At 39.9% G+C, this 24661-nt stretch overlaps 1 protein-coding gene across 3 annotated transcripts in view; it reads left to right on the top strand.

Annotated features, from left to right (window-relative positions):
* si:ch73-264p11.1 (uncharacterized protein LOC100000923 homolog) overlaps positions 1 to 24490 on the top strand; it is a 38407-nt gene extending 13917 nt beyond the window's left edge. Inside the window, exons 3-8 of one of the 3 annotated variants that reach the window (XM_052013353.1) lie at positions 4325 to 4469; positions 6170 to 6302; positions 10370 to 10598; positions 13243 to 13306; positions 22054 to 22213; positions 23152 to 24490. In XM_052013353.1, coding sequence (XP_051869313.1) covers positions 10453 to 10598; positions 13243 to 13306; positions 22054 to 22213; positions 23152 to 23189 — 408 coding nt within the window. In that variant the 5' untranslated portion in view covers positions 4325 to 4469; positions 6170 to 6302; positions 10370 to 10452 and the 3' untranslated portion in view covers positions 23190 to 24490. The remainder of the gene's footprint in view (positions 1 to 4324; positions 4470 to 6169; positions 6303 to 10369; positions 10599 to 13242; positions 13307 to 22053; positions 22214 to 23151) is intronic. The other 2 variants (XM_052013354.1, XM_052013355.1) reach the window with 2 other exon arrangements.
* The last annotated feature ends 171 nt before the right edge of the window (positions 24491 to 24661 follow it).

A 24661-nucleotide genomic window follows, 5' to 3' on the forward strand; every position in this document is an offset into this window, starting at 1 on the left:
AAGGTAGGCCTGAGGATTGGGAGCATTTTGGAATTTAGCAGAGGAGGGCCATGAAATTGATAAAGCAAGGCAAGATAGAATATCAGTGTAGACATAAAATCATTCTGCAGGAACTTCTAGAGGTATGTAAAAAGAAAAAAAATAGAGTAAGAGCAAATGTGGGCCTCACATGGACAGAGATGGTACACTTTATAATGGGGAATAAAGAAATAGCATGGCAATTATGCAGCTACTTTGCATTTGAATGCACAGAAGAAGACACACAAAACCTTTTGAATATATTAGAGAATCAAGGTGCTAGTGTGAAAGCGGAACTGAAGGAACTAAGTGTTATTCAAAACATAGTACAAGATGTCACTGAGTGTGAAAGTTTATAAATCCCAAGGAGCTGATAATCTACATGCCAGAATTTTGAAAGAGGTTGCTTTAAAGACAGTGTGTCTCTGAAAGATGTCATAACAGAGCACCATGAAAAAGTACTATTGAGCAGAATCAACATGGATTTATGAAAGCTAAGTCAGGTTTGTCTGATTTACTGGAGCTCTTTGAGGATGTGACTGGAATAGATAAGGGGGAATTAGTGGATGTATTGTATTTGGATTTGCAGAAAGCTTTTGATGAAGTTCCACATAGAATGTTAGAGCACCTTGAATTGGGCATAATGGATTGAGGCTCGACAATTGCAGAGAAGGTAAAGAATGGGACTAAATGGATCCCTCTCATTTTGGCAGTCTGACCGTAGGGGTACCATTGGGATCAGCCCCAGATATTTATAATTTATATCAACAATTTGGCTGAGGGGACCAAATGTTATATTTTTCAATTTTCTGATGATGCAAAACCAAGTGTGATGGTGAGAACGGAAGAGGATTTGAATGAATTGGATTTTATAGATTTTCTGGTAATTTCATGGTCCCACTTTCTGATTCTAGCTTTTTATGCAAGATTTTTTAATTTAGTTTCCCAGTTGCAGTGCTAGATTCGAAGTCACTTCCTCAGATCAATTGTTGGGCCTTTGGTTATAGACCATTAATATTATTGTGCACATACAATCAGATCCATCAATCTTGAAGCAGTGCATTGATTCATACGTACCTCATTGGAGTTGTGAGATCAGTAGATGCCATATTTAATACCGGACTGATAGTGAGTATATTGGGTCCATATATACTCTGGGTGTGGGACTTCAATGTTCACCACCAAGCACTCCTCAGTAACACCAATGGGTCCTGTAGTCAAAACATTTCTTGTTGGAATTGCACCATAAACACGAAACATTTGTCAGACATTCCGCACAATTTACATTAGAGCTGGAATTGCAACTGGGAATAGATTCTGAAGTAGCTCCTCCGGCTCGAAGGGTCAATCCACAAAGAATTCCTGTAATTCCCAGCAGCCAAATGCGTAATGCAATCGTGTTCCTCGGCAAATCTCAAGTGTTCAAGTGTTCAATGCTGAGAGCTTGAGTATTCATCCGGTGATGAGCAAACCAGCTTGAAGTATAAACCTACCTGACATCGCCAATCTATTCAGATGCAACTGCTATCACAGTATTTGTATGAGTGAGTACTGGCAAATTGGTTTATTATTGTCACAGGTACAGTGAAAAACTTTCTTTTGTATGCCTTCTGTACAGATCGTTTCATTACACAGTGCATTGAGTACACAGTACAAGGGAAAACAATAGCAGAATGCAGAATAAAGTGTTACAGTTATTAAAAAAAGTGCAGTGCAGGCAGACAATAAGGTGCAAAGTCATAATGAGGTAGATTGTGAGGTCAAAAGTCCATCTTATTGTACTAGGGGACCGTTCAATAGTCTTATAACAGCACTGCTGTTAAAAGCAACTGCAGAGTCTTTGTGGAGAGAATGTACCTTCTTTATGCTAGGAATGTCATTGTGTTTTGTGGCATACCATCAAGCTAATTGGGATAGATTCAGAACAAATCTGGCAGCCAAAAATTGGATATCCATGAGGTGTTGTGGATCATCAGGAGTAGTAGAATTATATACCACCACACTCTGTGATCTCATGGTTCAGCACTTCCCTTAATCTGCAGTCACTTTCCAGCCAGGAAACTAACCCTGATGCAATGAAGTGCATAGAGGAGTATTGCTAGAACAGCATCTGCGGAAAGAGAAACAGTTAACGTTTCAGGTCTGAGGCCCTCCATCAAAACTGAGAAAGAGAGAAAATAAGTTAGAGTTAGGTAGCAGAAAAGGTGGAAGTGATAATATCTAAGCTCTGCAGTCATGTCATAGTCAATTGTATAATTGATGGGAGGAAGTTCCAAGAACACTGACAATGTGGCTCAGGGCATGAGTGTCAAAGACAAAGTTGAAGCAGTTACAACATTATTTGGCCGTAAATGCTAATTGGTGATTCATGTCTGCTTCCCCTTATTTCCTTCCGAGGTTCTCACCATCATGCCGATCTTTGACTGTTTGGTTCCCAACATGTGACATCCCAGATAGGTCAGAAAAGTCTGTGGGATCAGACAACATCCTGGGTGCAGTGTTGAAATCTTACATTCCAGGGCTAACTTCAACTCTACCAAGCTTTTTCAGTTCAGTTACAATTCTAGTAGCTACCCGGCAATGTGCAACGTTGCCTAGATAGGTCCTGTCCACAGAAAGCAGAACAAATCTAATCAAATGGATTATTGGCCCATCTGTGTCCTCTCCAATATCAACAAAATTATAGAAGGTGTTGACATCGGCCTGCCAGCAATCTGCTCACTGATTTGGGTTTGTCATGACCACTCACCTCCAGAGCTGATTACAGTCTCGATTCAAACATGGTCACAAGAGCCAAATTCTAGAGCTGAAGTGTAGTGTCTGCCTTTGACATTAAGACAGCATTTGCCAAGTTAATTAAGTAATCCTGATTAAACTGGAAATGAAAACTGAATTTGAAGGTGTCTGGAAATCAAGGTGGAAACTCTGCTGTCACACAAAGGAACATGTTTGTAATTGTTGGAGGTCAGTCATCTCACCCCACTGCAGCAGGATTCCCTTGGGGCAGTGTCCAACTATCTTCTGTTGCTGCATTGTGACTCCTCAGATTGTGAAACAGTCCGCAAAGCAAATGCAGCAAGACCTGGACATTATTGAGGCCTGGGCTGATAGGTGGCAAGTAACATTTGTGCCACACAAGTGCCAGGCAGTGACAATATCCCTCAAGAATAATTCCAGCTATTACCACCTGACATTCAATGGCATTACCATCACTGAACCCCAACTATCAATATCCTGGGGGTTACCATTGACCAGAAATTGAACTGGAGTAGCCATACACATGTTGCGGCGGTGAGCAAGTCAGAGGCCAGGAATCCCGCAGTGAGTAACTCACTTCCTAACTCCCCAAAGCCTGTCCACCATTCACAAGGCCCAAGTCAGATGTGTGAGGAATATTCTCCACTTGCCTGGATAAGTGCATCTTCAACAACACTCAAGAAGCTCAACACCATGCAGGATATAGCAGCCCACATGATCAGCACCCCTTCCACAACCACTCACTCACTCTACCACTGATGCACATTAGCAGACCACGCAAAAACCGGGCAGTGACCATCATCAACAAGAGAGAGTCTAACCACCTATCCTTGATATTCAGCACCTTTATCATCACTAAGTAGACTCACCAATGTCTCAGGAGTCATCATTGAAAGAAACAACTGGATCCATTACATAAATACTGTGGCTACAAGAGCAAGGCTACAAGAGAGTGGGTATCCTGTGGTGAATGATTCACCTTCTGACTCCCACATTTTAAAAGTCACAAGTCAGGAGTGTAACGGAATTTGTGCCTTGATCAGTGTAACACAAACAACACTGAAAAAGCTCAACACCATCCAGGGCAAATCAGCCCAGTTGTCTGGCACTCAATCCACTATTGTAAATATTCAGTTCCTCATGCACCATGTACAAAATGCGCTGCAGTTATCCACTAAGGCTAATAACTGACAGCACCTCCCCGGTTGGTGACCACTACCAACAAGTAGGACAAGAGCACCAGGCAAATAAAAAGACCACCAGGAGTTGCAAGATTTCTGATCCAACAATTACAAAGGAACAGGAAAATATTTCCAAGTCTGGGTGGGTTGGTAGATAATGATGAAGGGGGGAGGGGCAGGTTGGGGTGGCATAGTAACTAATGGATATGTATCTTTGGTCTGAAAACAGTCATTCACCATAATTAGGTCTTCTATCCATTAATTATGTTACTACTACCCTTTCTATCCTATGGATTTCAGTATTACACCTGATCTTTGCCCCAACTGCATGAGCTGCAGCTTCAATGCTTTGACCTCTCTGATCCCAGGCTCTGACCCACTGATGCCTCCAAGATTCCAAATGAGGTTCCAATCTTCAGCCATCTCTCTTCCATGACAGATCATGGACACTGATTAATAAGCAGAACAGAAATCAAGAAAGCTGCTAGCAAGAGAAGGCTGAGCCAAGGAAGGGTAGGACAAAATGCACCAGAGTCCTGAAAATGTAGTCATCAAAGAATCAAGTCACACAGATTAGACTGGTTACTGCGTTCTAGATTTACAACTATAATATGCACCTGTGTAAATATCTTATTTTCCAAGTTTTATTTACTGAACTTTTCTATGTAAAAACAGAAGAATCAAGAAGAACTACAGAAGCAGAGAATATATTTTTGTGAAATAGTGACATTCTGACTTCAAAGTAGAGACCTGTGTGAAATTTATTTTCTCTGGTTGATTTTGGAGTTAGAATGCAAAATATATAGTTCTGTGCTTCAGCAGGTGTATTTTGTCTGTGGTGTGAGCATCAGCATTTGTCCTGGCCACAAATTGGAAAATAGATAAGGATGTCACAGAACAACTTTTACCATTGGTGAGATATTCTTTTGTTCTTCTGCAAAGGTCAGTGTAATTTTCCTTTTCCTTACGACAATAAATATTGAATCTTGAACAATACGTGAGATTGTATTACAATATAGTACAAATAGAGTAGCAGTGGCAACTTGCATTTATTTAGAGACTTAATGTACAAAGAAACATGTTGAAATGTACAAAGAGTTTCACATGAGCTTTATCAAAGAAAATTTGACAATGAGTTAGATAAGGAGATATTAGGACTGTTAATCAAAAACATAAGACAGGGACTTATTAAGAGATGTTATAAAAGGAGGAGACAGTTGGATTTGGAGTTTAGGCAGGAAGTTGCTGTGTTTCAGCAACATATGACATTGCCACCAATGGCAGTGTAATTAAAATTAAAAAGGATTAAGAGTCTAGAATTGAAGGCATGCAAATATCTTGGGAGGTTGTAGGATGGAGACCTTTCAGAGACAGGAGGGGTAAGGCTGTAGATAGATTTGAAAACAAGAATAATCATTTTAAAACTGAGGCCTTAATGAACTGACAGCTGATATGAAACATTAGCACAAGGGAAAGGTAAGTGCGGTGGTGGAATTTAGACTAGAACAGTTTTAGTAGAGATCAAGTTTATGTAGGGGGGAATAGAGGAGGTCAAACAGCCTAGTATTGCAGGAGAGATAACAAAAGCATGGATAAGGTCTTCAGCAACAGAAGAAATGAAGCAGAAATGAAGCAAAAATGAAGCCAGACAACATTAAGGAGGTGGAAATAGTTGGCCTCATTGATCTAACAGATGTGTTTCGAATCTCACATCAGTGTCAAGTACAGCACCAAATAATAGAAAAATTGTCTCTGCTAGTTGGTGAAGTTATAAAAATGATTTAAGTTTCATATGAAAATCTCATTTGACACTCTCCTGGAGTCCTGAATCTCTCTAAACAAGACATGGATAAGTATTTAAAAAGATGAATTCAAAAGCAATTGGGGGTAAAAGCTGAGAAATTGTCTTAAGTAGATTATCGTAGGCAGTTCTATTGGAAGATGTAGCTCCAGCGTCTGTGGATCAAATGACCCATCATGTGGTATGAGTTCCGCAACCCCATGATTACAAAACTTGTTTTTAAAAGTCATGCCTCAGCCTTTCCTCCTGAATTTTCTCTCTGCTTCAGAGAGGGTGGTAACAAAAGTAATAAGACTGTCCAACTTCTGCCTCCCACATAATGGATTAATTTTTCATGACATTTAAATGTGGGAAGCACTCAGGAATCGAAGGTCAGAAAGGGCATCAAAGAATTTGTTTTGTGTTTTTTCAGGGCTTTCAAGTGAAAGAACATTTAGTTCTATTGTATTTCACAATCTTAATAGAAGGCTCCCTGGTTACAGTGATGTGCCTCTGAACCACCTCCAAATGAAAGAGTCTGGGGTGAGGTGGCAGCTTTGGTGAAGGTAGGCTTTCTCCAAGGTTTGTTAATACCCTGTCCCTTGAAGCCCAATCAAAGCATGCTGATTGCCAATCTTCACAAGCCTGACAATAACTGCAAGTTTAATTTTAAGCAGGCACAGTTGAGTGGGGCAGGGAAGATGGGTGGGAAGCAAGGCAGGTGAGGTCAGAAGGTCAGGTGGTAGCACTGCACGAGTTTGGAAACCAAGAAGAACTTTCAGCATGATGTCTGTGGCTTTCCAATTCAGTCAATTAATTGCAGCATTTTTTTCTGAGTTTGGCGTGAAATATGTTACAGTGCGCATGATGTGGATCTTGAGCAAGGAAACTCAACTGAAATGTTTAAAGAGGCAATCCAACAATGCAATTTGGAGAATAAGAAATGAATGCGGGAAGTTTCTTTCCGGATGTAGGAAGGACTGGTCTTGTATATAAATGATCAGTTGCTCGATGCATTGTTGAGTTTCACTGAAAAATCAGCAAAAGATGCTCTTTCTCAGCATTTTGGATGGCCAAAGATTAATAATAGGAACACTATGCCATGCTCCTGGAATCAGTTAAGGAAGCAGTTTAACAAACTAATTCCAGGACAGGGAAAGTGAGTACAATTGTACAATGCAGTATATGTCACCAAACCGACCTCTCATCTGACTTGTTGGATCCCCAGCATATGACTTTTCACATCCACTTATTTTGCAAGCCAATGTGTCATTCTCCTTCTGTGCACCTACTCCCATTCCTATATAAAGTTTCACTACACTCAGTTACCAAATTTCTTCTAACTGGTCACCCTCACAAAATGTGCTAAACCATTTGGTAAACACTTAGACTTGTTCTGTTTCCCATTACAGCAACCACAGATTGAATTTGACATTTCAAATCCCATGTTTGCATGGGGAATGCAACAAGAACATTGATCCATGGCTCCCTTTCAAAATCCATGACATCAGAGGCAGAGATATGGGGACTCCAAGATACTTAGCGATAAAATTAAATGCCATCAATCCATACATCAAACAACATTAGATTATGTTGGGCAGGCATGGTAGAGTAGCAGTTAGTGTAACACTATTATGGTGCCAACGACCCGGGTTTAATTCCGGCCACTGTCTGTAAGAAATTTGTATGTTCTCCCCATGTCTACGTGAGTTTCCTCCGTGTGCTCTGGTTTCCTCCCACATTCCAAAAATGTATGGGTTAGGAAGTTGTGGGCATGCTATGTTGGCGCCAGAAATGCGATGACACTTGTGGGCTGCCCCCAGAACACACTATGCAAAAGATGCATTTCACTGTGTGTTTTGATGTACATGTAACTAATAAAGATATCTTATCTTATGAAACAGAAAATACTGGAAATATTCATTTGTGAGAGAATAAAACAGAGTTAACATTTCAGGTCAATGGCCTTAAACTCTCTTCCAAAATCCTGGTGTGATATTGACTGTCTCAATTTTTCCAGTCCACTTACTCACTCTAACCTATCTCCATCTGAAATCGCAGCACTCTTCTCTGAGGACCAACCTCATCATTTTCACCAAATCTGCTGACAAAGGTTGTGCTAAGGCTAAACACCAGCTCTCTGAGACCTCCTCATACCTCCTTCTGGACATCTGGGGAATTGAGATCTGTGACAGCTTGGGTAACACTGCCCAGATGGTGTGGTCATAATCCAGACATATTGTTATGTCTTTTTTTCACACAATCATATGATATTCACAGACGAGAAAGGCCTTTTTCCCCATTATTTTTGGAAATCCATTGTTGTCCTAATTTTTTCTGAAGTAATTCAGGGATTTTGTCTCTGCTTCAAAGTCCATTCTTTGAAGATACTCCTAATATCAGTCATAAAGTATCTGTTATTAGTTTGAAACTGTCTTCTTTGTTAAACAATATAATTAAAGTGGTATTCCATATTAACTTTTTTCATATTATCTATATTATCTATATAAATTAGCAAGATCCCCTCTGGGCACCTCCATTTCAGGATGAAAAGCTTGTTTCTTAAATCTTTCATTGTAACTTAAGTTTCCGACTTAAGGGATCAGCCTTATATCTTCTCTCTGCACTATCTCCAGAGGTTGAATGTTCTCAGTAACAAGAATTGAACAGATTATGCAATATACAATCTGACCAGTAATTTTACCGATGCAAATGACAAATCTGAAGGATTTAGTTAGTCCTTCCTCTGACTTGCATTCCATTGTTTTCGTTTCATTATTCAATATTCTATTTCAAAGCCTCTCACAGATTGGTTACACTGCTCATTTTGTTTCTTTGAGTAATACTGCTATCTTCCACTACTTAATCTACGCACAGGTTAAAACATTTTGTAACAAAACACAAATTGCTGGAGGAATACAGCATGTCAGTCAGCATCTGTGGAGGGAAATGAACAGTCAATGTTTTGGGTTGAGTTTTTGCTCCAGATTCCAGCATCTTGAGTCACCATTAAAACGTTTGTATCTTCTGGACTTGTGTCCTTTGATTACATAGTGGCACCTACATTGATATCATCCACAAATTGGGTGGCATATGTAGAGTCATTGTTTCACAGAACCAGAGACCCAAGTTCAATCCTTACAGTAAGTGATTCAGAAGGTAAAGATGCATGGGATCCAAGATGAATTGCAAGTTTGGATTCAGAACTGGCTTGCCCATAGAAGGCATAGAGTCGGGGTGGAAGGCTATTATTCTGGCTGGAGGTCCATAAGCACTGGTGTTCCGCAAGGATCGGTGCTGGAACCTCTGTTGTTTGTGATATATCTCTCAATGATTTGGATGAAAATATACATGGCTGGATTAGCAAGTTTGCGGATGACACCAAGGTTAGTGGAGTTGTGGACAGTATAAAGGGATGTAGGTCAGTTACAGATATGGGAAAAGAAGTGGCAGGATGGAGTTTAATCTGGGCAAGTGTGAGGTGTTGCACTTTGGAAGGTCAAATGAAAGGAGAAAGTATATAGTTAATGGTAGGCCCCTTAACAGCACTGACGTACAGAGGGATCTTAAGCCCACATCCATAGTTCAATTAAAGTGGCTACGCAAGTGGATAAGGTGGTAAAGAAGGCGTATGGCATGCTTGCCTTCATTGGTAGGGGTATTGAGTATAAGAGTAAGACAGTCATGCTGCAGCTATATAAAACTTTAGTCTTTATAAAACTTTATAACTATATAACTTTAGAACTTTAGTCTATATAAAACTTTAGAGTATTGCATGTAGGTCTGGTTGTCCCATAATAGGAAGGACGTGGAGACTGTGGAGAGGGTGCAGAAGAAGTTTATCAGGATGCTGCCTGGATTAGACGGTATGAGCTATAAGGAAAGGTTGGACAAACTTGGTCTAGGAGGGGGAAGTTTGGGGGGGGCAGTTTAAAGACGATGTGAGGGGCAAGTTTTTATGCGCAGAGAGTGGTAGGTGCCTGGAACGAGTTACCAGAGGTAGTAGTGGAAGCAGGCAGTTTGTTGGAGTTTTAGATGCTTTTAGATAGACACATGAATATGAAGGGAATGGGGGGATATGAATGAGACACAGAAAGAGGACATTATGTATAAATTGGCATCAAGATTGGCATAACATTGTGGGCTGAATGGTCTGCTCATTGCTGTACTGTTCTATGTTCTGACCTCAGGTACTGTCGATTTTGGAGTTTGAACATTCTCCCTGTGATTGCATGAGTTTCCTTCAAGTGCTTCTGTTTCTTTCCATGCTCCAAGGATGTATGGGTTGACAGATTAATTAGCCACTGTAAATTGCCCAGGTGTGTAGATGAGTGGTAGAATCTGGAAGGAATTGATGGGATTGGACATGGTATTAGTGTAGGACTAGCATAAATGGGTGCTTGATGGTTGGTGTGGACTCGGTGGGCTGAGGAGCCAGTTTCTGTGCTATATTTCTCAGAACTCAGTATTTCTCCCTTCCTTGACTCTTCCACCCTAACTCTCATTTTTGACATTTTACCTTTTTTTTAATCATTACTCAAGTTTTGCACTTAATCAACTGAATTGATAATGTTGCACTTTGCTTGTAACCAATAACTGAATAATGTAACATCCTCAGTCTTTTTTTATTCAGTAGTTAAAACTGAAAGCTCAAGACAAAGAAATAAGATTTCACGTGTGAATCAAAGAGAAGACATGAGATAAAAGCCTGACCAAATGTCTGCTGTAGCATCACTTCCGTATTTTCATGGAAACATCAGCAAAAAAGATTGTGAAACTTTGTTTGAAGCATATGGGACAAATGGAAGTTACTTAGTGCGGCAGAGTGAAACAATTCCTGATGCTTTATGCCTCAGTATCTTGTAAGTAACAGTATGATAAACATGTAGTTTAATTTACAAAATGAATATTAATTGAAAATCAAAGTAATACAAATGGTCAAAAGATTTCTTTCATGAAAGTGTTTTGTGGCTTCAAAGTAGGACAGACAACCTCTTGTTTTCAATCTCATTTAGACGCATTGAAGTACTACAAATATGTCTGACTGCCATATTTAGAACATAGAACACTACAGCACAGTACAGGCCCTTCGGCCCACAATGTTGTGCCGACGTTTTATCCTGCTCCAAGATCTATCTAACCCTTCCCTCCCACATAGCCCCCTATTTTTCTATCATTCATGTGGTTATCTAAGAGTCTCTTAAATGTCCCTAGTGTATCTGCCCCCACAACCTCTGCCGGCAGTGCGTTCCACGCACTCACCACTCTCTGTGTAAAAAAACTTACCCCTGACATCCCCCTTATACCTTCCTCCAGTCACTTTAAAATTATGTCCCCTCGTGTTAGCCATTGTCACACTGGGAAAAGGTTTCTGACTGTCCACTAGATCTATGCCTCTTATCATCTTGTACACCTATATCAAGTCACCTCTCAACCTCCTTCTCTCCAAAGAGAAAAGCCCTAGCTCACTCAACCTATCCTCATAAGACATGCTCTCCAATCCAGGCAACATCCTGGTAAATCTCCTCTGCATCCTCTCTAAAGCTTCCACATCCTTTCTATAATGAGGTGACCAGAAATGAACACAATACTCCATGTGTGGTCTGACCAGAGTTCTATAGAGCTGCAACATCACCTTGTGGCTCTTGAACTCGATACCCCAACTAATGAAGGCCAACACTCCATATGCCTTCTTAACAACCCTATCGACCTGCATGGCAACCTTGAGGGATCTATGGACGTGGACACCAAGATCCCTCTGTTCCTCCACACTGCTAAGAGTCCTGCCATTAACCTTGTATTTTGCCTTCGAATTCGATCTCCTGAAGTGTATCACTTCACACTTATCCGGGTTGAACTCCATCTGCCACTTCTCAGCCCAGTTCTGGGAGTTCCCATTTCTGGGAGTTTGCCATTCAGGAAATTTATAAGGATGTTGGCAGAAATGAAGAAGTTTAGTTGGAGAGAATTGGGTAAACTGTATTCTTTTCTTTAGTATAAAGGAGGCTAAGAGGAAATTTTACTGAATGTATAAAAATTCTGAGAAGCCAAAACAGGATGAAAAAGGAATTATTTCCCTAAGCAGTGGAGTCAATGAATATGGAACATAAATTTAAGATAATTGGGAAGGATTAGAAGGGAGCAGAGGAAACTTTTGTTTTGTTATTGGGACCTGGAACCTACCACCATAAAGGGTGATAGAAGCAGAAACCCTCACCACATTTAATATGCATCTGGATGAGCCCTTGATCAAAGTTATGGACCAAGATCTTGAGAGTAGGATAAGCCTCAGTGGCTCTTTTTTGGCTGGCATGGACATTACGGATCAAAAGAACTCATCTGTGCCATAAATTATAAATGATAATAATCAGGAATGGGAATATTGAACAACTTTTCCTTTCTAACCAGGGGCTACAATGGCAATTTGTGGCACCCATTCCAACACCTTGGCTAATTCAGTACAGTATTGGAAATTAAATCTGGGACAGTTCTACTCTCTATATCTATATTATGTTACTGTTCCTTTTCAAGTACTTGTATCTTAGTTGCATAATAATTTGACAAATTAGATTTATTTAATAATAAATGGACTACAATTGTGATTTTGTGTTTTCTCTGGAATGTGACTAAGTAGTGTTGGGGATCGAAAGACAATTGGTCAGGACTGCTTTAAAAACACTAAATAAATAATACTCCCTTGGATCAACTATTCCTTTTTAATACATGTAATTTAAAATATTTATTGTTGTGGTACTAATGTTTTAATGGAAATTCTTCTGTGTGAAAATGTAAATTTATGTGTGATATCAGTGGTGATTGTTAAATATATTAAGTACAAGGAGTAAAAACAGAAAATGCTAGAAATAATCAGCAAGTCAGGAGCATCTGTGGCAATGTTAATGTTTCAGGTCTGAGACCCTTCCTCAAAAAGACAGGGAAGTCTGTTTGTCTGTGAAGAATTTACATTGCTCCTTATCAGGCTGTGAATGAATTAAGACATTTTTATGTATCTGATGAGAATTTACAGTAGATGTATAAGGCTAGTTAAACAGTAATTGCAGTGTTGGGATAAACTGGTTTCAATCAAGTTATAGAGCAAATGCTGGCTAAATTTGAAGTCAAGATCTTCATTGATACTAAAGCAAAGACTTGACACTCTTAATTCAAATTCATTCTTCAATCACATGGGGCCTCATTTCTCTAGATTTGGAGATGAAAAATGAGCCTTTTTAGCTATTTACTCCACAGAAGAGTTGGGTGTGAAATAAGAACAATGGTTACACAACCTATTTCCTATCTGTGTTTGGGTCTAGTGCGATCCTGTACCCAGCAAAGTGTAAGACAATAAATTTTGTCCTATGTTGTTAATGGTTTCTTACAGCTTTCAGGTCCAAAAGTGTATTTCTGAACAATTCACCCCGACCAATTCTGAGGTAGAATTTGATTGGGTACAACTAATCAACATGAAACAATTGAAATCACAATTTTTAAAAATTCTTTTCTTAGCTTTGATAAAACTGTATATACATACAGAATTTTCAAAGATCGTCGTGGACGTTTTATGATTCAGGTAAGAAAAGTTAAAGTTGTTTCATTTCTGACTGTTATTTGATTACTGAGAATGATCAGTTGGAAATTTGGGCAGAGAAATGGCAGATGGAGCTTAACCCAGACAAGTGAGAGGTGGTGCCTTTTGGGAGGACAAATGCAAGAGAAAAGTACACAGTAAATGGCAGTACCCTTTGGAGCTTTGATGTATAGAGGGATCTTGGGGTGCAAGTCAATAGCTCCCTGAAAATGGCAGCACTAGTGGATAAGGTGGTAAAGAAGACATACAGCATTTTTCATTGATCAGGGCATTGAGTATAAAAGTCATTGTTGCGGCCTTTTAAGACTTTGGTTAGGCCACATTTGGAGTACAGGCAAACCCTGCAGTATGGCTATTCAGGGCAATAGAAATTCACCCTTACAGAAATCACAATTCATTACTCAAACATTTGAGATACAGTATAAAATTTGCTCCCATGAACTTTATGTGGAAAAAAAACCTAAATAAATAACACATTTTTTCCAACTCACATTTCTTGATGCTTTGTGTTACAGAAAATCATGATATGAACCGTTTACCATTTTCTAGGAACGCAACCCCGCTTCCTACCCTGTAATGCAGGAGTCACCTGTATTGTGTGCAGTTTTGGTTGCCACACTATAGGAAGGATGTGGAGGCTTTGGAAAGTGTGCAGAAGAGGTTCATCAGGATGTTGCCTGGATTGGAGTGTATTAGCTATAAGGAGAGGTTGGACAAACTAGGATCGTTTCCTCTGGAGTGTTGGAGGCTGGGTGGGGTGGGGTGGGGCGACCTGATAGAAGTTTATAAAATTATGAGAGGTGTGGATAGAGTAGTTAATAAGAGTCTTTTTCCCAGGGTGGAAAAGTCAACTACTCAAGGACAGAAATTTTATGTAAGGGGGAAGAGTTTAAAGGAGATTTGCGAGCCAAGTTTTTACACAGAGAATGGTAGGTACCTGGGAGGCGTTGCCAGGGGAGGAGGTAGAAGCAGATACGATGGCAATGTTAGACAGACACATGAACAGGCAGGGAATGGAGGGATATGGACCATGTACAGGTAGATGGGATTAGTTAGATTGGCATCATAGTCAGTGGACACATGGTAGGCCGAAGGCTCTTTTCCTGGAATTGAAATTGGTTTATTATTGTGACATAAGCCGAGATACAGTGAAAAACTTTGTTTTACATGCCATCCAGACAGATCATTCCAAACATAAGTACATTTTTCCTCTAACAGGGTAACCAAAACTGTACACAGTACTCCAGGTACGGCCTCATCAACATCTTGTACAGCAGTAACATAACATTCCAACTCCTGTACTCAATGCCCTGACTGATGAAGGCCATGACACCACTTTCAGGGAACTATGTACTTGTACTCGTAGGTCCCTCTGTTCTACAACACTGCCCACAGCCCTACTGTTCACTGTGAAAGTCCTACCCTGGTTTGACTACCCAAAATGCAACACCTTACACTTATCTGAATTGAATGCCATTTGCCATTCCTTAGCCCACTTACCCAGTTAACATAGAACAGGACAGCACTGGACAGACCATTGGGCCCACAATGTTGTGCCAGTCTTGTTGCCAGTTTATACGAAATGTCTTCCTCCTGTGTATCATCCACATCCCTTCATATTCATGTGTCTATAGCTGCAGTGTGACTTCCTTACTCTTATTCTCAACACCCCTACCAATGAAGGCAAGCATTCTATAGCCTTCTTTACCACCTTATCCACTTGTGTAGTCACTTGCACTGAATTATGGACCTGGACCCCAAGATCCCTCTGTACTTCAGTGCTGTTAAGAGGCCTACCATTAAATGTATACTTTCTCTTTTCATTTGACCTCCCAAAGTACAACACCTCACACTTGCCTGAATTAAACTCCATCTGCCACTTCTCTGGAACTGATCTATATCCCGCTGTATTCTTTGATAGTCCTTTACACTATCCACAATTCCTCCAATCTCAGTGTCATCTACAAACTTGCTAATCCACCCATCTACATTTTCATCCAAATCATCGATATATATCACAAACAACAGAGGTTCCGGCACCAATCCTTGCGGAACACCAGTGGTCATGGACCTCCAGCCAGAATAACAGCCTTCCACCCTCCTCTCTGTCTTCTATGGGCAAGCCAGTTCCAAATCCAAATTTGCAATTCACCCTGGATTCCATGCATCTTTATCTTCTGAATCAAACTAATGTGAGTTGATAAAGATCTCCCTGTTATTTTTGATAACCATCTTCAGTGTCTACGATACCATCTATTTTAGTGTCATCTTACTAACCATGCCTTGTACATTCTCATCTATATCGTTTATATAAATGAACAACAATGGGCCTTGTGGTACACCACTTGTCACTGGCCTCAATCCGAAGAACAATCTAAGATATCTTTATTAGTCACATGTACAACGAAATACACAGTGAAATGCACCATCACCCTCTGCTTCCTACCAGTGTATCCAATTAGCTTGATGGTAGGCTCCCTGTATCCCATGAAATCTCACCTTCTAGACTAGCCTTCCATGCGGGACTTTGTCAAAGGCCGTGCTAAAGTCCATATAGACAATGTCCACTGCTCTGCTCTCATCAGTCTTCTTGGTTACTGCTTCAAAAAACTCTGATTTGTGAGACACAAAATGATAAAGAAATTTGCAGATGACACAAAAATTAGCATTGTGGTTAATAATAAGTTAGAAAGTTGTGGGTTGCTGGTTATCAGTGAATTGGTCTGCTGGGCAAAAAAAAGTGGCAAATAGATTGCAGTCCAGAGGTTATGCAGTCGGGAAGAGAAAGCAAGGCTAAGGAATACATGATAAATAAAATTGAGAGAGATCTTGGTGCATGTCTACTTATTTCAGAAACAGTGGACGTGTGGATATGATGATTAAAGATGTACTACAGAAAGAGAGTGATATCATCAGAGATGGTGCACAGATTGCTGAGACTGCACCTGGAGTATTGTATATCATTTTGATTTCCTTCCTAATGGGCTGGACAGGCTAGATCTTTCCTGACTCAAAGTCTAGGACCAGGGGGCATAGTTTCAGAATAAGGGTAGGCCACTTAGGACAAAGATAAGGACAAATATCTTCACGCAGAGTATTGTTTGCAAGTGAATCTTTGCAATTTTCTACCCCAAAGGTCTGTGGAGGCCAAGTCATTCTGTTCATTCAAAACAGAGATCAGTATATTTCTGGATGTTATTCCCATCAACCTCAATTGCCGTAATGCTGGAAAATGGTGTTGGGTTCGAGGAGCAGATGTGATCTTAATGATGGAGCAGTTTAGAAGGGTCAGATGGCCTACTCCTGCTCCTAGTTCTCATGTTCTTATGTAGCAGTAAACTATTCCTCCTGTTCTGCAGAAGTGGGCATGTCCAATATTCTGCAGAAAAATCCTGATCCTCTGAAAATATATTTTGCCCATTAAAAGTGTTAAATACACAGTTCGGCATAAACTGAGAATACATGACAATAAATCCAAGCAGAAATCTATGTTATACCACAGTTAGCTGAATACTTCAAAAGAGAATTTCAGCTATTTGACCCTAGGAGTCAAACTGGGACCTAGGAGTACAAGTGTACAGTTTGTTGAAAGCAATGTCACAGGTAGACAGGGTGGTGAAAAAGGAGGTTAGCATGCTCACCTTCAGGGCATTGAGTATAGGAGTTGGGACATTATGTTGCAGTTGTACAAGTCGTTGGTGAGGCTGCATTTGGAGTACTGTATGCAGTTTTGGTCGTTAAACTGGGCCTGAGTTGTAGGGAGAGGTTGGGCAGGCTAGGTCTTTATTCCATGCAATGTAGGAGAAGGAGGAGCAACCTTAATAGAAGTGTTTAAAATTATGAGAGGCATAGATAAGGTGGACGGTAACAGTCTTTTCTCCAGGGTAGGGTAGTCCAAAACCAAGGGGCATAGGTTTAGGGTGAGAGGGGAAGTATTTAAATGGGACCTGAGGGGCAACTTTTTCATGCAGACGGTGGTGAGTATATGGAACGAGCTGCTAGAGAGGAAGTGGTTGAGGCAAGTACAAATTTAACATTTAAGAAGCACTTGGCTAGGTACATGGAAGGGCGGGGTTTGGGGGATATAGGCTGAACACAGGAAGTTGGGACTGGCTGGGTGTACACCGTGGTCAGCATGGACTGGTTGAGCCGTAGGGCCTGTATCCGTGCTGTATTGCTCTATGACTCTATGAAAAGACTTATAAGGTTACCAATGGTAGAGTTTAGACATAAAAGGCTGGTAAGGTACAGGCTGTTTTCTTTGAAACAGGATGAAAGATTTAATCAATGCACATAAAATCAGGGAAGGCCTAGAGAGGGTGATCTGGAAGGATTTAATTCCCTTAGCAGAGAATCAAATAACAAGGCAACATACATTTAAGGTAATTGATTTTTTTCACCCAAAGTGTGGTGGAAATCTACAGAAACCGTGAAACTTTTAAAGGAACATCTGGAAGGTTATTTGAAGTAGTCCTGTTTTGCCTGGCATGGACATGAGGATGAATGGCCTCCATCTGTGCTATAAATATTTGTGATTTTATAACTCCTAAGGCCCAGGTCAGAAAATTTCACCAATATTGCAAATAGCTGTCCTGACACTTAAATGAAGCATTTTCTCTTGTGTTAAAGAGGTTGTAGAGGAAATACCTACAACTACAGTTTGCTTTCTTTATCCAATGTGATGGAATTCTATGGGATCTGGTTTCTGAACCTGTTGCTTTTTTTTATGTATAAAGCTGATGCAATTTCATGATCACTTCACAAGAATTGGATCAGTCACACTTCTTCAGTTTCAAGAACAATGTACTAATGATAATTTTGCATCAAAATGTTATTAAGCAGTAGATAAAAATATAGAGTCATAGAGTGACAGAGTACTACAGCGCAGAAACAGACCCTTCGGCCCATCTAGTCCATGCCAACCTGATTTTCTGTCTAGTCCCATCTACCTGCACCCGGACCATATCCCTCCAAACCCCTACCATCCATGTACCTAACCAAACCTCTCTTTAATGTCACAAATGAACCTGCATCTACCACTTCCTCTGGCAGCTCATTCTACACTCACACCACCCTCTAAGTGAAGAAGTTCACCTCAGATTCTCCTTATCTGTAATCATAGTATTTCACCTATGTCCTCTAGTTCTAATCTCACCCAACCTGAGGGGAAAAAGCCTGCATGCATTCACCCTATCTATACCCTTCATAATTCTGTATACCTCTATAAGATCTCCACTCATTCTCCTGCGCTCCAGGGAATAAAGTCCTAACCTTTTCAACCTTTCCCAATAACTCAGTTCCTCAAGTCCTGGCAACATCCTTGTAAATTTTCTCTGCACTCTTTCAAGCTTATTGATATTTTTCCTGTAGCTAGGTGACCAGAACTGCACACAATACTCTAAATTCGGCCTCACCAACATCTTGTACAACTTCAACATAGCATCCCTGTACTCAATGCCCTGATTTATGAAGGCCAAAGTGCCAAAAGCTCACCTTACGACCCTATCTACCTGTGACGCCACTTGCAAGGAACTATGGATCTGTATTCCCAGGTCTCTCTGTTCTACCGCACACCTCAGAGCCCGACCATTCTCTGTGTAAGTCTTATCCTGGTTTGTCCTCCTAAAGTGCAGCACCTCACACTTGTCTGCATTAAATTCCATCTGCCATATTTCACCCCATTTTCCTAGCTGGTCAAGATCACACTGCAAACTTTGATAGCCTTCCTTGCTGTCCACTATGCCCCAGACTTGACGTCATCCGCAAATTTGCTGATCCAGTTTCCCACATTATCATCTAAATCATTAATATCGATGATAAACAACAACAGACCCAGCACCAATCCCTGCAGCACACCACTAGTCACATGTCTCCAGTCACCACTCTCTGGCTTCTCCTGCTAAGCCAATGTTTAATCCAATTGGCTACCTCATCCTGAATGCCAAACAATTTAACCTTCTGGAGCAGCCTCCCATGCGGGACTTTGTCAAAGGCGTTGCTAAAGTCCATGTAGACAACGTTCACCACCTTTCCCTCATCAACCTTCTTGGTAATCTCCTCAAAGAACTCAATAAGATTGGTTAAACATGACCTACCACGTACAAAGCCATGTTGACTATCCCTAATCAGGCCCTGTCTATCCAAATACTTATATATCCTGTCCCTTAGAATAGCTTCCAATAATTTACCCAAGACTGATGTCAGACTCACGAGCCTACAATTTCCTGTCTTATTTTTAGAGACTTTCTTGAACCACGGAACAACATTAGCTATCCTCCAGTCCGCCGCCACCTCACCCCTGGCTAAGGGCATTTTAAATATCTTGCCAGGGCCCCTGCAATTTCTGCACTAGCCTCCCACAAGGTCCAAGGGTACACCTTGTCAGGCCCTGGGGATTTATCCACCTTCATTCACCTCAAGACAACCAGCACCTCCTCTTCTGTAATCCGGATATGGTCCATGGCCTCACTACTCTTTTGCCTCAGTTCTATAGTTTCTGTGTCTGTCCCCAGAGTAAAAACAGATGCAAAAAATTCATTTAAGATCTACCCCATCTCTTTTGGCTCCATGCATAGATGATCACACTGATCTTCAAGAGGACCAATTTTGTCCCTTGCTACTCTTTTGCTCTTAATATAGATACAGAAATCCTTGGGATTCACTTTCACCCTGTCTGCCAGAGCAACCTCATGTCCTCTTTTTGCTCGCCTGATTTCTCTCTTAAAAGTTCTCTTGCATTTCTTATACTTCTCAAGTACCTCCTTTGATCCTAACTGCCTATACCTGATATGCACCTCCTTCTTTTTCTTTACCAGGGCCTCAATATCCCTCGATAACCAAGGTTCCCTAAACCTGTTAGCCTTGCCTTTTATTCTAACAGGAATATAGAGATCCTGTACTCTCAGTATTTTACTTTTGAAAGCCTCCCACTTACCAGGCATTTCTTAGCCAGTAAACAGCCTATCCCAATCCACACCTGCCAGATCCCTTCCAATGCCATCAAGATTGGCCTTACTTCAATTTCAGATCTCAACCCAAGGACCAGTCCTATCCTTCTCCATAATTATCTTGAACTATATCTAGATATAGTTCTTTTAAAATGATTGGAATATCTTAAAAGTGAATATTAAAATAGAAAATTCTTGAAATACTCAGCAGGTCAGGCTACAACTGTAGGAAGAGAAACAGTTAACATTTGAGGTGGAAGTCTCTTTGTGACAACACTTCATCTTAAAATTGAAACCTTTTAAAATACTCAAGCAAGATAATATGGCCAAGCTAGTGTGTATTTAAATTTCATTGTGAAAAACCACAGACCCATTGAAGTGTTGCAGATCTAAATTGATCACACTGATATGGTTGGCTATCTTTTGCATGCAAGCAGGCGGTTCTGTGCAAGTCAATGCAAAAAGGTTCTTCAGAAGACAGCCATGTATTATTTATAATCAGAGTTGCTGCTTGGACTAGAATTTGTTTTCTGCATCATCAATGCATCTAATGCAGGTCTGCAAAATTAATACGGCTGATCAAATTTATCCCTTGTCTTACCTTAACTTTCTGTTTCAGGAATTAACCAATCTTCTGTGCATTATTACCAGTATTTTCAGTTTATTTCAGGTTTCTAGCATTCATAGTTTTGATCTTTACCCTACCCAATTTATATTGTTTGAATAATGGTTTAATACAAAGACATTACTTCTATTTTTTAAAATGTAAACTATTAGTCACAGGCAATCAGATTATTTAATATTTGCATCTAAATGATGATACATTGGGTGGTACCTCATAGGCAATCCTTGAGATCATAGATAGCTTACTTCTACTGCAGTTCTATAGGCTCTGAAGTGGCTAATGAGGCCAGTATGGAAACTGCACACATCTACAGATAGTGCAGGTGATGGCAACAGGTGAGCAGGTAGATAATTTGTGAGCAGATCCACTCCTTCCACCACTTATGCAGAACCTCTCTGTACCCCTGATGCATTGTCTTCAGTTTCTCAATACCATTCAAAACCTCCTACTCCAGTCATGAGGCAGAGAATCCTAGGCATCTCTGGGGATATTTAAGATCTTTGAGCACATCATTGAATCATTCCCTCTGTCTACCTGATAATCTCTTCCCATGACTGAGCTCAGACTAGAATGTTTGTTTTGGGAGACTGATGTTGGACATGTGAACAGGTAGGACAGTGCAGTTCACATTTGCCCTTTAATCCCTAGGTAACAGACTGGTTGAATACAATATTCCTATTTTTGCAAGAATACAATAAAAATTAAATTAAGCAGATGAACTGAAATCCTTTCGCAAATTGATGTGTTGTAATGAACTAAGTGAGGAGAGGTGGGTACCACTGCTGTGCAGAAAGAGAAAATACAAATTGTTCTCTATCACTGACATTCCTCACTTGAACAAGCTTTCACTAATAAGTGCAAATTAATCTTGAAATTGCAATATATTATGTACAAGGGAAATATTTTATGAAGAATGAACACAGTTAAGGATTTTATTCACAAAGGTAGCAGGTATCACACGGTGAATTTGATATTTGGGAAAGAGGCATTAAAAAAATTTGATAACTTGTAAAGGGGACCTAATATATTCATAAAATACAAATCTCTGTTGGCTGTAGTTTTCAGTCTGCAAATAACTATCTGAGGTTGACTACACGGTGAAAATGAATAATTGTACCAGGTTTTTAAATGGATGCATTAATAATTTCATTGTACAGAGTGGAAACGGAACTAAAGAAAAGTTCTTCAAACGCCTGACAGATTTAATTGATTACTATGAAAAACCTGGCAAAGGTCTAGTGACACATTTATGTTATCCTCTGCAAAGAAATAAAGCTAAGAAAGAGGACGAAGGATGCTCAAACAATGTTTATGAAGGTATGACAAGATTTTACTTTTTTGCTTCTTATAATTTCAATTTCTATATATACCATCAATCTTATGGGAAAAATAAATGAACAAAATCAATAAAAAAATCTATAACTGCAACAAATATTACCTTGTGCAGTACATTTAATAATTTCTGCACACCATGAACAAATACTTCTGCATCTATTGCAGGGCTGGATATGATAAAAATCTGTTTTATGTTATGTCAAAGGCAGATTCCAAAATGATTGAATAATCTTTCATAAAGTATCTGCCTATTTTCCATGAAAAACGCATAGAAAAAATTGGACTGTTAACTGTTTAGTGACGGCAATATACTTTCAACTGGGTACATGCTGTTCAAAGACAGCAAACATCAATGGTTCTAGGTGAAAAATAGTAAACATTAACATGCAAAGCTTGCTATCAGTTTATATAATGACCTCTGGGTAGTCATAAATTCCTTAAATGAATTAATTTCAGAAAAAGAGAGAAATGGGATTGCAAAGCCAGATGGAGAAATGGAGAAGGACTGCACAACAGTCCACTAGCAATTTTTAGGAACTTTTCCTGCATTCACTGCCAGACTTCTCAAGTTTTTATGCTCAATGTTTTGTCTCAGATTTGTTATTTTTTCAGGAAATATATATTTTAATGAGCTCTGAAAGAAATATAATTAACAGTATTAAAATTTTTTTGAAGCAGTAGTTTTATTTTCAAAGTAACTTTATTTCAAAACAAGGAGTTCAGACTTAAATTATAGGGTGTTCCTTCAGGTATTGAAGGAGCACCCTATAAATGACAATACTGTGTGCCTGATGTTGGAACCAATGAGTGTAGCGTGGATTGCACAAACTTAGGAAAGAAAATGAAACCAGAACAATAAAGGAACAGAACTCCATTTTGCCAGATGATCTAAACTCCTCTTCAATTCTTTTATTTTGCAGAAGTTGATGATGCAGATTATGTAGAAGTCCTTCCTTAATGAAAATAACAAAATAACAAAAGAGGTACTACCGACTTTGTCTCCACAAAATCCCCGAAATCCACTTGCAGGATAAAGGCACTGATGTCCTTTCCAAAGTCAACATCCCCAAAAGTTAAGTTCTATTCATGTTCATTTGGCTGCAATGGGCAGACCAGGTTACCTGCATGCTCAACATCAGACTCCTGAAATATGACTCTATTGTGAGCTTCATCACAGATGAAGGGAAGAAATGATTTAAGGATAATTTTGAAGTCTCCTTGTAAAAAGGCAACATCCCCACCAACTCAAATCTCTGGTCCTTGACTGTGCAAAATGGAGAGATGCATTCAGGGTGGCCTGAAGTCCACTTGTCTGTAGCACATAGAAGGCCTGCATAAAGGTGAAAGGTAGATCCACTTCCCAGCCACATCAAATATTTCCTGCTTCAAATGTAGCAGAATCTGTAGGACCAATGTCAGCCTCATCAGTCTCCATAGAACTCACGGAACTGGAGTGGAAACAAGTTTATCTCAATCCCATGGCACTACTTAAGATGAAGAAAATATGTCATGCAAGGCCTAGAAATTCTGCATTTTCACACAATATGCAAATAAATTTTATCTAAAGTACAATTGCAAAAATCCATTCCACTGCTGGGGAAACTGAAAGTGAAGGTTCTCCAAGAATACATCAATCTTGCTTCGATATATTCATGATTTATCTCATCTAAACTGATCTTCCTTCGCTCAGTGCTGATTTCCTCCATGTATCCTCAGATATCACCCTAAACCCTTATGAATCTTCTCCCTGTCTACCACTCTCATCCTCTATCTTACTTGATCCCCAACCTCCTCCATGAACTTCTTTCTACCCCCTTCAATCCCCTCCCAAAACCCAATTTATCTCCCAATACTATTTTTATCCCAACAACACCACCCAACTCCTGCAAAAATTATCCTCATGCTCCCCACTTTTCTTCCCATCTCCAAAGCTTCCCTTACCATCATTGTGTCGATGGTGAAGGGAGACAATCTGTTCCCATCACTCTGCTATGGTTTTCACCCTCTGCTATAGTAGGGGAGAGTGAAAGAAAGGACTTTCAGCATACTTGGGAGTGTTTCTATTGCATACAAATGCTTTGGTCATCATACCCAGAAGTACATGCTATCCTGCGGTTTCAAACAAAATTGATGCAAGCCCCCTTATCCAATGACTTTTCAAAGCACATGATGCAGAATCTGGAGGGCTTTGGCTCTTAGTTTGGATAGACTATGAATGAGCCACACAACACACATGACTACCTCTAGCTTTTCACCTTCTCCAGCATATAATCTGCATTTGTTGTAAATAACTTCTAATGTTCTTAACAATCATTGTTTTATTTTGTCTAAATGAATAAAAAATGCTTAAATAAAACAATCTTACCTCTGGCAAAGTATTGGGCTTTTGTGTTGACAAGCTGCATGTAAATTAATCTGTAGTTCTTGCTG

This window comes from Pristis pectinata, chromosome 4 (genome assembly GCF_009764475.1).
Source record: "Pristis pectinata isolate sPriPec2 chromosome 4, sPriPec2.1.pri, whole genome shotgun sequence".
NCBI classification, from domain to species: domain Eukaryota; kingdom Metazoa; phylum Chordata; class Chondrichthyes; order Rhinopristiformes; family Pristidae; genus Pristis; species Pristis pectinata.